Raw genomic sequence first — 15,179 nt, 5'->3', positions numbered from 1 at the left:
AGGGGGAAGTCTGCTTCTCCCTCTCCCTCTGCCCCTCCCCCCTATGTGTGCTCGCTCTCTCTCTCAAATAAATAAATAAGATCTTTAAAAAAACACTAAATTTTAGACTGGTTTGCTATGCAGCAATAACTAACTGATATGGTAGTGATTAAAGTTAAAACATTCTAAGGTCCTTGATGTCTTTGTAGGAACAATAATGAAATCGATTAATTTCAGAGTTTCAGTTAAACATGCTTTAATAAAATTGAGCTTGTTAAAAATGTTAACAATAGCCATTAAAAAGAACAGAAACAGAGTATATACATTTCAAACCTGTAAAGAAAAAATAAAACTTATTATTCAATCCAAAAGAAAACAAGAAAGGAGAGGGGAAAGACAAATAGAACAACAAGACTAACTGGTAAAAATATATTAGTGTAATGGTTAATTTTATGTATCAGTTTGACAGGGCCAGGGATGCCCAAATATCTGGTTAAACATTTTTTCTGGTTGTGTCTGTGAAGGTGTTCCCAGAAAAGATTAGCATGTGAATTGGGGGACTGAGAAAATCAGAGTGCTTCCCCAGTGTGGGTGGACATCGTCCAATACGTTACGGGCCTAAATAGAACAAAAAGCAGAGGGTTGAATTGGCTCTCCCTGCCTGACTGATGAGCTGAGAGAGACGTTGGTCTTCTGCCCTCGGTGCTCTTGGTTCTCAGGCTTTGGACTTGGGCTGGAATGACACTCCCAGCTTTCCTGGGTCCCCAGCTGGTAGACAACAGGTCATGGCACTCAGTCTCCATAAGTGCATGAGTTAATTCCTTATAATAAATATCACTATTTATCCAATAGAATATATGGATCCTATTGGTTGTGTGTTTCTGGGGAACCCTAACAAACTCTTCCAGAAGTGGGAAAAATCATTAAATCGGATAATCCCAAGAATGCAAGTATTCTTTGACATTAGAAAATCTATCATTAAAAAAAATCTATCACTGTAATTTACCACATTAACAGATTAAGGAAAACCATATGATCATCTCAAAAGATGCACGTTTTACTTCTGTCCAAGAAAACTTATTTTTTAAAAAATATAAAAAGACACATTCCATTATATTCATTTTTATTGGACTACACCATCATAAAGCACATACGATGAACAGGTCATAAATGACTATTATCAACATACCTAATAGTTATATAGCACTTGATAGCTTGCAAATCACTTTGCATCCAGTATCTGTATAATCTAGCCACTCTGAAGGAGGTATTACCTTTTTTAAAAATTTTTTAAAAATGAGGAAACAGTTTTAAAAGGATGAAGTGATTTGTCCCAAATCCCAATTATTTTCTTTGTTGGTTCTCTATGATATCCTGTGTTATATATCAAGTTAAAATGAACAGATATCTACACATAGGTAATACATAATGGGGGAAAAAAAACCCACCAAAATTCTGAATTCAATTCAGTGGTTTTTACATGCTCTTGGAACAATGTATAAATAGAACAAATTAACACTAGTTTATGTTTATATTCTTAATCATTTCTATCTTTCCTTCTGAAATTTGTAATCTATAAGTAAATACTGGCGTTTCCTCAACTTAAACACTACAGTTCCTTGAAAGCTAGATGAAGCTTGCAGCCTGGTAGTTTCTACCTACCAACTTGGCAACTTACATCGGAGGAACAAGTGAGAGCTCCTCTCAGTACTTAATCCTAAGTGGTTGTAAATGACCTACGTATGCCACGGGACTCTGACAACAACTTGACCTATTCTGGTGTCAAATGAAAGGATATCATGGAACTATGTAGTAGTGCTTTTCCCTATTTCTCAAAGTACAGCTAAAAACCACGGACATCTGCATAAAATAACCGAAGATTCTGAAACGTGGAAAGAATACAGACTGGCTGGGGACCTCAGCACGGAGGTCCTTGGGTTTTCCCTTTGCTTCATCTATCCCAGACTGGATTCTGAAGAAGCTGGCAACTGAGAAATGCCAACGGGCACAGACCCCCCCCCCCAAAAAAAAAAACCCCAAAACCCCACAAAAACAACAACAAAACGCAAGAAAAGGCTATTCTTTCTAGACAAAGGATGAGACAAAGAAGTGGTCTAGCAAGACAGAACACTTTTAGACGATATCCAATCCTACTCCAGCCAAAGACCCAAGACCAAGCGGGGGTCATGTCTACCCTCGCCAGTCTGTAACCAGGCTCCTCAATGCTCCACCCCCACACCACAGTGGTATCAGAGAGGGTCAAGTCAGGGACAGAATTTTCCAAACCAATTCTTTCCCCATCTCACCCTGGCAGTGTCATTGGGGACCACGTGGGGCATAGGCTTCCAGTCCTACCCAGAGACAAGACGTCTCTCCCCTTCCTTGCTGGTGTGGTGTCATTAGAGGCCTAGTGGGATGCTGTAACTCCCACCCCTATCCAGCAGTAGTGAGGCCCCCCATTCAGGTGTCAGTAGAGGCCAATGATGAACCTTCACCTACAACACCAACCGAGAGTAATAAGCAGTATCCCCTCAGCCCTTTCTCCAAAGGGTTGGTTTTCCTGCCCAAACAGAAGCTTTAAATAGGACACAGAGTCTCATAACATAATACTCAAAATGCCCAGATTTCAACTGAAAATTGCCAGCACACACAGAAGGAAAATCTCAACTTGAATGAGAGACAACCCACAGATGCCAACACTGAAATGATAAAAGATTTAAAAACAGCCATCATAAAATGCCTCAATGAGCAATAACAAACATGCTGGACACGATTTTAGAAAATAGTTTCGGGAAAGAAATAGAACACAGAGAATCCAATGGAACTGAAAAATATAACTGAAATAAAATCCAATGATGGAATCAACATCAGGTTGGAAGGGGCAGAAGAAAGAATCAGTGAAGTTGAAGATAGAACAATATAAAATACCCAACCTGAACAACAGAAAATTACCATGGATGGAATTGTGTCAACCACCCCCAACCACCAGTTCATGTTGAAGCTCTAACCAATGTGACTGTACTTAGAGATAGAGTTTGTAGAAGGTAATTAAGGTTAAATGAGGTCCGTAAGTATGGGGTCTTAAGTTGATAGGATTGGTAGCCTTGTAAGAAGAGAGAATGCGCTGAGGAAGGACTGTGAGGACACTGCAAGAAGATGGCCATCTACAAGTTAGAAAGAGAACCCTCTTACCAGAACCAAATCAGCAGGCACCTTGATCTTGGCCTTCCCAGCCTCTACAATGGTGAGAAATTAACTTCTGTTAATGTGAACTCCCCGGTATCTTGTTATGGCACCCCCAAGCAGATTAACAGATTTTGGCACCTAGAGGAGGGGTGCTGCTCTAACAAATACCTAAAAATGTGGAAGCACCTTTGGAACTGGGTAATGGGCAGAGGCTGGCAGAGTTTTGAGGTGCACGCTGTAAATATGGATGTCCAAGACCATTCTGATGAAATCTCAGACAGAAATGAGGAACACCCGTTATTGGAAACTGGAAGGAAGGCAATCCTTGTTGTATAGTAAAGAACTTGGCTGACCGGTGTTCCAGTGTTTTGTGGAAGGTAGAACTTGTGAGCAAAGAAACCGTGGACATTCAACACAGATTTCCAAGCAAAGTGTTGAAGGTGCAGCTTGGGCCCTCCTTACTGCTTGTAACAAAATGCGAGAGGTGAGAGATAAACCAAAGAAGGATTTGTTAAACAAAAACAAAAACAAAAAACACAAAAGCCAAACCAAACCAAACCCTAGAACTTGGAGATTTGGAAAATTCTGTACACCCATATTGCAAAATATGAGAAAGTTTGTTCTGCAGAGAAGAACACCAAGGGTGTGGCTGAACCACCATTTGAAAAAGAGATCTTGGGTGTGACTCATGGGTGTGATTAAGTTCAACCATCCCCACAGAAGCCAGGGATTATACCAACAGAAACATGCCAGCTGGGACTCAAGGGACAGAAAACTAGATACATGGAGGAAGACTGTCAGACTTCTTAGATCCTACAGGACTGGACAATAAAGCTACTCAGCCACAAACATGCCCTATGTTTCAAAACAAGAGGGACTCAAGTCAATTTCGGGATCATCGCGCTGCCTCCTGTTTCAAAGGGTGCGGACATTGCCTCAGTTTCAACAGGCCAGTTGACCTCCAACCAAAGTTTTGGAGGCAGGGCTGCCCAGCAGAGCCTTGGTGGTGAGACTGTTGTACCAGTGGGTCCAGAAGGTGGGATCGCTGCCTCAGTAGGTCTTTAAGGCAGGGCATCAAGCCACACGGCATTGTTCTCAAGACTTAAGATTTTATGGAACTTGTCTTGCTGGGTTTTGGACTTGCTGGGGACTTCTCACTCCTTCCTTCTTTCCTATTTTTCCTTTTTGGAAGGAGAGTATCTATCATATGCCTGTCCCAAAATCATATTTTGTAAGCATATAACTTATCTGGTTTCACAGGTTCACAGCTGAACAAGAATTTTGCCTCAGGATAAATTATACCTCAAGCCTTACCCATATCTGATTTATGTGATATTAGGTAAGACTTCAGACTTGATGCTGGAATGAGTTAAGATTTGAGGGGCTATTGGGATGGAGCAAATGTATTTTGCATGAACATGAATTTGGGGGAGCCAGGGAAAGATGCTATGGACTGAATTGTGTGCCCCCCAAATTCATATGTTGAAGTGCTTTCAATGTGATTGTATTTGGACACAGGGCTTCTCAGAGGTAATTAAGGTTAAATGAGGTCATAAGTCTGGGGTCCTAAGCAGATAGGATTGGCACCTTTACAGGAAATAGGAGAGAGCTCTCTTTCCCCATGCAAGCACCAAAAAAAGGCCTCATGAGGACACAGTAAGAAGGATTGCCTCCTGCAATCCAGGAAGAGAGCCTTCACCAGAGGGCAAAGCTGACACCTTGATTTGGACTTCCCAGCCTCCAAAATTGTGAGAAATTCATTTCTGTTGTTTGAGTCCCCCATTCTACATTATTTTGTTACAGTAGCCTGAGCAGATGGAGATAAAAATATACTGGAAAAAACCCAGAAGAACAGAGCCTCAGGAACCCGTGGGACTACAAAGATCTAACATGTGTGTCATCAGGGTCCTGGAAGGAGAGAAGGAGTGAGGGCTGGAAAATGTGTTCAAAGAAATGGTGGCTAAAAATACCCCAAATGTGGTGAAACACGTAAACCTACAGATTGAAGAAGTTCAGAAAACAGGATAAACTCAACTCTACATCAAGATACATCGTCAAACTTGTGAAAACTAAAAACACAATACTCAAAATACGTGCAATAACTTTCAAAGTTGCAATGAAAAAATGTATATACAAGGCTGTCGTGTGCCTCTACTGAAGAACGAAATGGTGAGAGGAAGGATTTCAAAGTCTTTCCGAATCTTTCACAATCTGATATGCAGTGTCAGCTCAGGTCTATAACTTAATTTGACTATGGTATGAATAAATCTAAAGTACAAACTACATACGATTGAGGTAAAATCTTCATAAATAAGCACATTCTCAGGTAACTTAGCTTAAAATAGGTAGCTTAAAATAGACCGAAAACATCAAAGGTCCCTTCTATATGTTCTCTTTCTAGGCTGTCAGTCTTGACCCCTGGAGTTAATATGATTCTTAGCAGGCTGTGAATCAATAAGCAAGGTCTCCAAGACACAAAGAGCAGAAGCAGACAGCCAGGCCAACGTTCCCTGGCTTCAGCATGGAAACTTTGCACCTGGCCAACTAACGAGTCTGACTAGTATTTTCCCTGGTTGGGAGCACTCATTTGAGTAGTTATCTCAATCAACATTTCTTGAGTTCCCTCCCCAGTTCTTTTTCTTGATTCTTCTCATCTATCTCCTAAGTGACCTTGTATTTAACCCTAAGGACAACTTCCCTTCCACCTCCACTCCCAACGCTAAACAAACTCATTGTGAATTATCAATCTCTTATTTCTGCCTCTGCAATTTCCCTAAAGAACCCCTCATCCCTTTATAGCTTCATCTCCTTAGCATTGAGACTATCCAGCGCAGACAAGATGTCTTCTTTCCATCATCGCACACCCTATTTCTCCCACAAGGATTTGGAAGCTTACACACACCTTAAGGTGTTGGAAATAATCTTCCCCTTTCCCCAAAGAAATTCAAAGTCCTCTGCTGCACTGAAAAAGATGTAAAACCCCTCCTTCACATTCTAAGTAAGCTATGTCCCATATCAGCAGACTTCTCAATTAATATCTTTTTTGTAACACGCTCTGCAATTCCTCTGTAGCCCTCACACCACGTTTAGTAATTGTTCAATAAAAATGTTCGGAATGTACCACATTTACATAGTTTTTATGAAGTATGAATTCTCTTTTGCTGGCCAAAGGCTGAATGCTCACTAAAGGCTTTTCCGTATTCTTTGGTTTTCCCTCCAGCATGAGTTTTCTGATGTTGAGAAAGGGATGAACTCTGGCTGAAAGCTTTTCCACATTCCTTACACTTATAGGGCTTTTCTCCAGTGTGAGTTTTCTGATGCTTTGTAAGAGATGAGCTCTGGCTGAAAGCTTTTCCACAGTCCTTACACTTGTAAGGTTTCTCTCCAGTGTGTGTTCTCTGATGACGAATAAGGGCTGAGCGGTCACTGAAGGCTTTGGCACAATCATTGCATTTATAGGGTTTCTCCCCCGTGTGAGTTCTCTGGTGTTGAGTCAGGGCTGAACAGTAGCCAAAGGCTTTCCCACACTCACTACACTCATAAGGCCTCTCCCCAGTATGAGTTCTCTGGTGCTGAATAAGGCCTGATCGATCACTAAAGGCTTTCCCACATTCATTACACTTATAGGGTTTCTCTCCAGTGTGAATGACCTGATGCTGGGTAAGGAATGTGCTTTGGCTAAAGGCCTTCCCACATTCATTACACTCATAAGGTTTCTCTCCAGTATGAATTCGCTGATGTTGAGTGAGGTATGAGCTCTGATTAAAGGCCTTCCCACATTCATTGCATTCATAGGGCTTCTCTCCAGTATGGATTATATGATGCCGAATAAGGGCAGAGCGGTGACTGAAGGCTTTCCCACATTCATGACATTCATAGGGTTTCTCTCCGGTATGAATTCTCTGGTGTAGAGTAAGGTGTATGCTCTGGCTAAAAGCTTTACCACATTCGTTACATTCGTAGGGCTTTTCTCCAGTGTGAATTCTCTGATGCAAGACAAAAGCTGAGTAGTAACTAAAGGCTTTCTCACACTCATTACACTTCCAAGGTTTCTTCTCTGCACAAATTTTCTCGTGCCTCATTAGATCTGAATTTTGTTTTAAGTTCTTTTTAAATGAATCACAGTTATGTATTCTCTCTCCTTGCTGTTGAGTAAGTAATGACCTCTGATGAAAACTTCTCCCAAATTCATCACACTGGTAATTTCTCTCCCCAGAAGATTTCTTCTGAGTGACAACCTCCTGCATTAAATGTTTCTCATGGTTTTCCTGCTGACTCTCTAAAGAATCCTCACATTCACTGGACCTTTCCTTTGGAAATCTTTTTATTAACACGTCAGGGGCTGATTCTTCCTCAGAAATATCCAGTTCTGGAGTAAGCGCCTTGCTTTTTGGTCTTGTCTCCCAGTCTGAAAGAAACAAAAATATGTGTGTATCATTTTTTTTTTTTTTAAAGATTTTATTTATTTATTTGACAGAGATAGAGACAGCCAGCGAGAGAGGGAACACAAGCAGGGGGAGCGGGAGAGGAAGAAGCAGGCTCATAGCTGAAGAGCCTGATGTGGGGCTCGATCCCATAACGCCGGGATCACGCCCTGAGCCGAAGGCAGGCGCTTAACCGCTGTGCCAACCAGGCACCCCTGCGTGTATCATTTCTTACACAGGAAAGAAAAATAACTGCTGTGGTAGGAAAATAATGAAAAACAAACAAATGAAAAACACTTGAAAGCTCTCAAAAATAGCTTTGCAATTTTGAAAGAACTTGAGAAAAGAAAGGTGAGTGGGCAAAGAAGTGCAACTGCACAAAAGGGAAAGAGTGAGCAGGCACTCAATACTCTTCTCTCTAGGAAGGTAGAGGAGATGAGAAAGAATAACAGAGAATAAGACTTGCAGAGGTCATGTGGGGAAATGGCAGATGAGATTTAAAAAAAGGATGTGGCGGAGACAGAGAAAGAAAGTCTTGCAGGGATTGCCCACTCTTACCCCCTCACTGGAGCCTCTGCACCTCATGCCTTGAGAATGACCATCATTGGTTGATCTCCTTGCTACCAATCTTTCCCCGTCCCAGGATTTCCCAATCACTTCAAAACCTTAAAAAAAAAAATTCTCTGTTGGTTCCATTGTCTCAAGATGAGACACTGATTCTCTAAGCTAGCGTTCAAAGTGGTCCAGGTCAGGGCGCCTGGGTGGCTTAGTCTGTTAAGCATCTGCCTTCAGCTCAGGTCATGATCCCAGGGTCCTGGGATCGAGCCCTGCACTGAGCTCCCTGGTTCTCCCTCTCCCTCTGCTCTTCCCCCTGCTCATGAATGCTCTCTCTCTCTCTCTCAAATAAATAAAATCTTAAAAATCAAAAATTAAAAAAAAAACCAAAAAAACAAAGTGGTGCAGATCAGCAAATTCACATCTTCACAAAGCTTAGTGATTAAGAAGCAATGGAACGCCTGGGTGGCTCAGTCAGTTAAGTGTTCTTCTCTTGATTTCAGCTCAGGTCATGGTCTCTGGGTCGTGAGACTGAGCCCTATGTCAGGCTCTGTGCTTAGCATGGATTTTGCTTGGGATTCTCTCCCCCTCTCCCCCTGCCTGTCCCACTCGTGTTCTCTCTTAAGTAAATAAATAAATCTTTAAAAAATAAAATAAAATGATAAATCATTAAAAAAAAGCAGCAACTGATCACCTCTGACTGTCCCACTACCTATCAAACTTGAAAGAATTAAATAGAATGAAGTTTTAAAAAAAAAAAGTGCAGCATGTCAGGAGAAGAAGGTCAAATCCCCATATGCTCAGATTGGTTCCCAACCTGTCAGGATACCTGCCCCAAATCCTGGGTTTCCTAATAAGAGTTTTGAGAGAAAAGCTAAAAATATTTCCAGGCTTAAATGGTATTTAATATCCATTCCAACCATTACTCTACATGAAATAAATCAATACAACACAATGTTCTCAACTATATATCATAATCAGGGAAGTACCTGGGATTTTAAAGGGCAAATGGGTAGAAACAGGTTAAAGGCAAACGGACTTTCAGTTAAGGGGAATGGAGGCATTAAATCCCCAAATATTTGTGGAGAACACACAGTTAATGGAAAAAGGTAAGAGATTGCCTGTCTGGTGTTAAGGGTTCAAGTTGGAGGATAAAGAAGGTGAAATGGTTAGGCAGGTAGTAACAAAAGCCTTGAAAGCAGGTAGAGGAATACAGAACTGGCAGAGTGGGGAATCTAGCAGTGGTATGATGCCTCAGTTAGACAAGGAGAACACTAAGGAAAGTATAAATAGCAGGTAGTCCATTGCAGTATCCCATTTGATAGAAATGATCACGTCAAATTCATGATATCTTTCAAAAAGAGTTACCGGAACTTAATCAATACTTATCACTTGCTTAGCATTTGGCCAGGTACCATTCTAAGCATCTCTCTTGGATTATTTCATTTGATCTTCACAGCAACCCTATGAGGTGAGTGCTATCATTATCCCCATTTTACAGTTGGGGAAATTGAGTCACAGAGAGGATAATTCACTTGTTAAAGGTCACAGAGCTAGTAAGTAATTAAGATTGGCTTTGAACACAGTTAGACTGGTTCCAGAGTCTGCACTCAACCACTATTCTATGCCACCTCTACTTAGATAAAGAGGAAGGCAAGGGGAAACTCAGAGAATGATTTTTAGTCATTGGTCTGAGACAAAAAGTCACACTATCCTGCAGAGATAAAATAACATATATGAGCCTGACACCCAAGCATATTATTAATAAATATTAAAATGTTGACCTCATTTTACCTTATTTGGGAAAAAGATCTGGTTTGAAAGGGCAGAAAGTATTTATTTTCTAAAAAAAAATTTTTTTAAAGTATGCGTTTATAAAAGACAATCACCCACAGAGCTGGAGTGTGGCATGGGAGAAAGGGACGTTACTTCAATTTTTCCATGGGTCTAGTGAAATCTGGAAAGGCTCCTCCACAAGCACTTCAAAGATGCTTTGACCCATTTGATCCCTCTGACCATCTGGGTTTTATGTCATCACTCACCTAATGCTTTTGAGACTTCTCTCTCTAGCTCCTCCCCACACTGCAACTGAGAGATTACACCAGGCTTGGAAATTGGAAGCCCTGTTCACAGGAAAAGAGTTTGGTAAAGAGTTTATTCAGTGTTACTTCCTTGGTCGTTAGGGAAGATAGTGTAAAAGAAAGAAAGAGGGGGGCCTGGGTGGCTCAGTTGGTCAAGTGTCTGCCTTCGGCTTGGGTCATGATCCTGGGGTCCTGGGATCAAGCCCCGCATGGCGCTCCCTGCTCAGTGGGGAGCCTGCTTCTCCCTCTCCCTCTGCCATTCCCCCCGCTTGTGCTCTCTGGCTCTATCTCTCTGTCAAATACATAAAATCTTCAAAAGAAAAAAAAAAAGGGAGAGAAAGAAAGAGGTCAGTTCCACATTTCTCCCTCAATAGTGCTCAGAAGAAGTTAGGAAGATGGATATGGGGTCTATTTGAGCAGAACAACCAAGTCACCTGTTTTTACCTCTCTCTATTAAAACAATAAGCACCCATTTCTTAAGAGGTATCTCCAGTAGAACTTTGTCTCAACATCCTTGGTCAGGGAGTAGAGAAGAAGGATGCTACCACCTAGGAAAATACACTCAAAAAGGGTCCATCGCTAACTCTGGGGGAGTTACACATATATCCAGAAACAGAAGTAGACACTGCCTGTCTCAGAACTTACACAGCAATTAAGAATCTTTGATTCTCAGAGCTCTTAGGAACTGAGAAAGCAAAGGTACCACACTGGGTAAGTTCCAAGTGGGGGAGGAAGCCATCCTTACCCAGCAAGACCAGATTCCTATGCTTCTCAGCACATCTCCCTAAGGAGGGTTCAGCCACCCCCACTGGGTAAGAGCCTCAGCCATATGCCTGATCACCAATGACTCCTGAAAACCCAAACACGCCAGTGCTCACCAAGGGATCTTCCAGAAGCCTCTGAGAACGACTCAAACTGATAGCACAAGAGAAGGAAGACAGGAAGGACAGGAGGGTTAGACAAAATGACCTCTAACATCCCTTCCAACAGTAAGATTCTCTGGCACATCTGTGGCCAGACTCATTCCTTGACTCCATGCTTGAGAACTGCATGTAACCTGCAAGTAGGAAGGAACCTTCACTGTAAAATCTGAAGGGACCAAGCTATTACTTCATATATCGATACATTAAATTACACAACTACAGAAATCCTTACCATTTAGACACGGGGAAGGGACAAAATATAATTATGAGTTAACTCATTTCTCTGTGGTATGGTTTTAAACTACAAGGAGTTCAAGAAATAGGAAATATTTTTCTCTCTAGTTTTCCTTTGAGAATAAAATCTGTCCAATACATATTAAAAGTTAAGATGTTTTCTATACATGTCACACAATGTAGATTTATTTGTAAAACAGTATCTCAAGCCCAAATTACGAAAGTCCCCAAAGTGTTCCTGCCATGTCTCATGATGGCCCTGATCAGTCTGACACGCCCCACCCCCTGCTCCATCTACTCTCTCCCCTATCACACACTACTCCTCCCACATTCCCTGTGCTCCAGCTGGTGGCTGCCTTTCAGCTGCTTGAGATGTGTGCCACGTTCCCTTTTACCCCCTTATATAAGCTGCTTCCTGTTCCTGAATGCTCTCCCCCTGCTATATCCTTTCAGCTATTCTAATCCTGCTCACCCTTCAGATCTCAGCCCAGGTGTTACCTCCTCAGGAGAGGCCTTCCTGGGTCTCTGGGCTGGAGCGCCATGCTCTTCCATTGCTCTTGGGAGATGCACACACTGAGGAGACTTTGTGAGTAAGGTCTGGGTCTCCTATTAGACGGTAAGCTCCACGAGAGCAGAGGCCAGGTCTAATTTTGCTCACTGAAGCAGCCCAGGCTATCTGGCACAGAGCAGGAACACTGTAAGTATTTGTCAAAGGCTGAATGAAGGAACACCTGAAGAAGAATGAGTAGAACCTAGTTTAAACAGGGTGTTCTGTAAAATGTGCGTGGGAACAGAGGTGGTGGTGGGGGCGGCGGGGGAGAGAAGGATATCAGGCTTTGCAGGAGTGGAAGCCTAACCTTGGTCTATGCGACAGTCACAAAGTTCAGATTGTCTCCTAAAATGTAGGGCAAGGGAGCAGAGTGGGTAATGCTCCTCTGAGTCTGTAGCTGAATCTGTTTACTGCTGATAAGACAGATGTCTACTGATTTTTCTAATTCCGTACAAAAAAATTCCTGTACAACTTTAATTTGTGATACATTAAAACAGACCAGTCCCTGGGATGCTAGCAAATGAAACAGTCTTGTCTCTCTTTGAACCACCACTTTTGCCATAGCTCCCTGAACATACATATGAATATACTGGGTCATTCTGTTTGTAGTCAACATTCTAGTGTTTATGACACAGCCCTCCAAAAACAAATGGTAAAACAATTCACATAATAAAGTTAAGAGAACTACCTGCTTGGAAAATCCGCTGCTCAAAATAATTCCATTCTTTATTTTATTTTGTTTTTTTATGTTGACTCTTTTATTTTTTAATTTTTTAAAATTTAAATTCAATTAATTAACATACAGTGTATTATTAGTTTCAGAGGTAGAGGTCAGTGATTCATCAGTCTTATATAATACCCAGTGCTCATTATGTCACGTGCCCTCCTTAATGCCCAGCACCGAATTATCCCATCCCCCCATCCCCCTCCCCTCTAGCAACCTTCAGTTTGTTTCCTGTGATTAAGAGTCTCTTACGGTTTGTCTCCCTCTCTGATTTCATCTTGTTTTATTTTTCCCTCCCTTCTCCTATGCTCCTCTGTTTTGTTCTTTAAATTCCACATATGTTAACTCTTTAATACTTTAAGTATGAAATCACTACCCTTTTTATTGAAGTTCATGGTCCCTTAAGACCATATGCCTCAGGAGTGAGCAACACAGCAATGTAATTTATATGGTCTCCTCTCTTTAAAAACAGTAACAGTAACAGACTAACTAGCAGTTCCTTTCAGACTTTAGTTTCCTGAGACAACCTCAGCAATCGAACTTGTTTAAAGAGCGGCTGCTCAGTGTGCATGTGCTGGGGCTGGAAGACACAGGGAGACCAAACAGAAACTGCCCGGCACTGGCTACTGACTGTGTCTCCCCTCTCCTCTGAAAGAGATCTACAAATTCAGATCAGAACCCCCAAGAGTTTCAGACCTACACATTGTGAGGCAGGTCTGAAGTTGTCATGTAGTCCCACTGCCTTTACCACAGAGTCTGCCATTCTCCCAGGGTCTGAGAGCAGATCCTACAGGAACATCTTGACTAATTTCCCTTCAGTTAGAGAGAGGCATGTTTCATCTTGCTGGGCCTCTACAAACTTTTATGGGGCTTTATTTACCTTTGGAATAAGACCCTGTGTACGTTTTCCTGCAGTCTGGCTACAACGTATCTAAGCTTCCCTTACCACACTCCAGCTCACCCTACAGTGACACACATACCCCTTGAAGACCTCCAACTCACTTACAGACTTTCTGCCAAAGCTGTTTCTCTCTCTTGAAATAATCCTGTCTTCTATTCTCCAACTACCTACTCTCTCTTATTTTCCAAAGTATAGCTTTAATCTCAGTATTTTTTTCCCAAATACTCTAGCAGATAGAAAACCTCTTCCAAGCCTTTTATGACTTGTCTGTACCAGTCATTTCTGTGTGTGTATATATATATATATATATATATATATATATATATATTTCTTGCTGATTAACTATTTTCCTTATCTCTATCTTATTTTCTCAGTAAATTTTGTAAGTTAGGGAAACTGGCTTTTTTTTTTTATTACTTTCCATCTGACCATGAGGCTAATGACAGCACCGAAGAGCTGGTAAGAGCAAACTGAGCACTAAGTGGATTGAGAAGTAATGCTGGAGGGAAAGTTCTGCAGAAGTGAGGAGCATTTACTGTCAGGTTCATCACTCATCATTTTATCAGGATGAACCCAGAGGTCTAGGGATCACGGCTGAGCAACTCCATAACAACGGAGGAAACCGTATTTCTGTTCTGAAAACAAAGAGAAAAAAGAAGAAATTAAACCCACCTGGGATGCAGGGGTCAGCAGCACAGTGGTCACGCCCTTTTCTTTTGGGTCTCCAGCATAGGGAAGGTCTGAGTCCTCAGAAAGTGGCCCTACAAGTGGAGAGAGGAGCCATGATGATTACTCTTGCCTTGCAGTAAACTTGCAGATACTGCTATACACAGCTACTTGTCACCTTAAAAAATTCAACACAGGAAATCAAGGGACAATCCCACAACATCCCTGAATCAACACAAACATGACCACTGTTGCCTCCCACTCCTATCCTCCTCTGCCCTTAAACTCTAAGACTGTCCAGCTGCTATGAAAATCTGAACACATAAATTAAATACATATTTCTTTCTCTCATCTGAGTGAGAGTCAAAGTAATACTCAAAGTCTCTGTGTGTCCATCCGTGCCTCACTTAATGATTCATTCTTGTTCTATTCTAAGCTCACAGGATGAAGGAAGACTAGTTAAATTCTTCTTTAACAGTGGCTTTTCAGATACAATACTGGCATTTTTAGAAAAGCAATGGGTATTATGGGGGGGGGGGGAATCCAGGATTCTAAACAAATCCTGTGATGTCTGGAATCCTCACTTTCCCTATCTGCCAAATGGGTATAACAATCTCCTTCCTACCGCTTTATGGGGTTCCCGTGAGGACAAAACAAAGTCATTATCAAAAGCCACATTGTCGGATCTGGTGATTTTGGGTGCAAAGGAGGCATACATCATCCTAAAGACCAGCAGAGTGGTAAAGTAGCGGGCTCCCCCTCAAAACCCCAACGTGAGACCAACCAGTTGGAAAGGGCTGTCGTCTCACAGAGAAGATGCTTCTCCTTCCAGAGCCTGCCCCAGCCAGAGGGCAGCCTTTCCCCTTTTTTTCTCTCCAGCAGGCTCTGCGGCCGCATCCTTCCGAAATTCTCACCTCTGCCCCCAGGCTCCATGGCGATTCCCTCCCCCGGCCCGC

At 42.0% G+C, this 15,179-nt stretch overlaps 1 protein-coding gene across 1 annotated transcript; it reads right to left on the bottom strand.

Moving 5' to 3' along the window:
* Positions 1-254: 254 nt before the first annotated feature.
* Positions 255-15,156, bottom strand: ZNF892 (zinc finger protein 892). The gene is made up of 4 exons (XM_087863201.1): positions 15,138-15,156; positions 14,230-14,304; positions 10,187-10,267; positions 255-7,573 (listed from the first exon to the last, which is right to left on the bottom strand). The coding sequence occupies exons 1-4, from the start codon at positions 15,154-15,156 to the stop codon at positions 6,303-6,305; spliced, it is 1,446 nt and encodes a 481-aa protein (XP_087719327.1). The 3' UTR covers positions 255-6,302.
* Between the last annotated feature and the right edge of the window lie 23 nt (positions 15,157-15,179).

The sequence above is a fragment of the Ursus americanus genome, chromosome 7, assembly GCF_024610735.1.
Source record: "Ursus americanus isolate L20-20 chromosome 7, mUrsAme1.1.p, whole genome shotgun sequence".
NCBI classification, from domain to species: Eukaryota; Metazoa; Chordata; class Mammalia; order Carnivora; family Ursidae; genus Ursus; species Ursus americanus.
The sequence above is the reverse complement of the archived record's forward strand: the minus strand, read 5'-3'. Positions and strand labels throughout refer to the sequence as shown.

Bases quoted from the DNA above. Each gene is read 5' to 3' on its own strand.
- ZNF892 (XM_087863201.1), bottom strand. The intron at 10,268-14,229 runs GTGGGTTTAATT...TCCTGTGAACAG, and splicing joins TGCTGACCCCTGCATCCCAG to GGCTTCCAATTTCCAAGCCT. The intron at 7,574-10,186 runs GTGAGTGATGAC...TGTTTCTTTCAG, and splicing joins AGAAGTCTCAAAAGCATTAG to ACTGGGAGACAAGACCAAAA.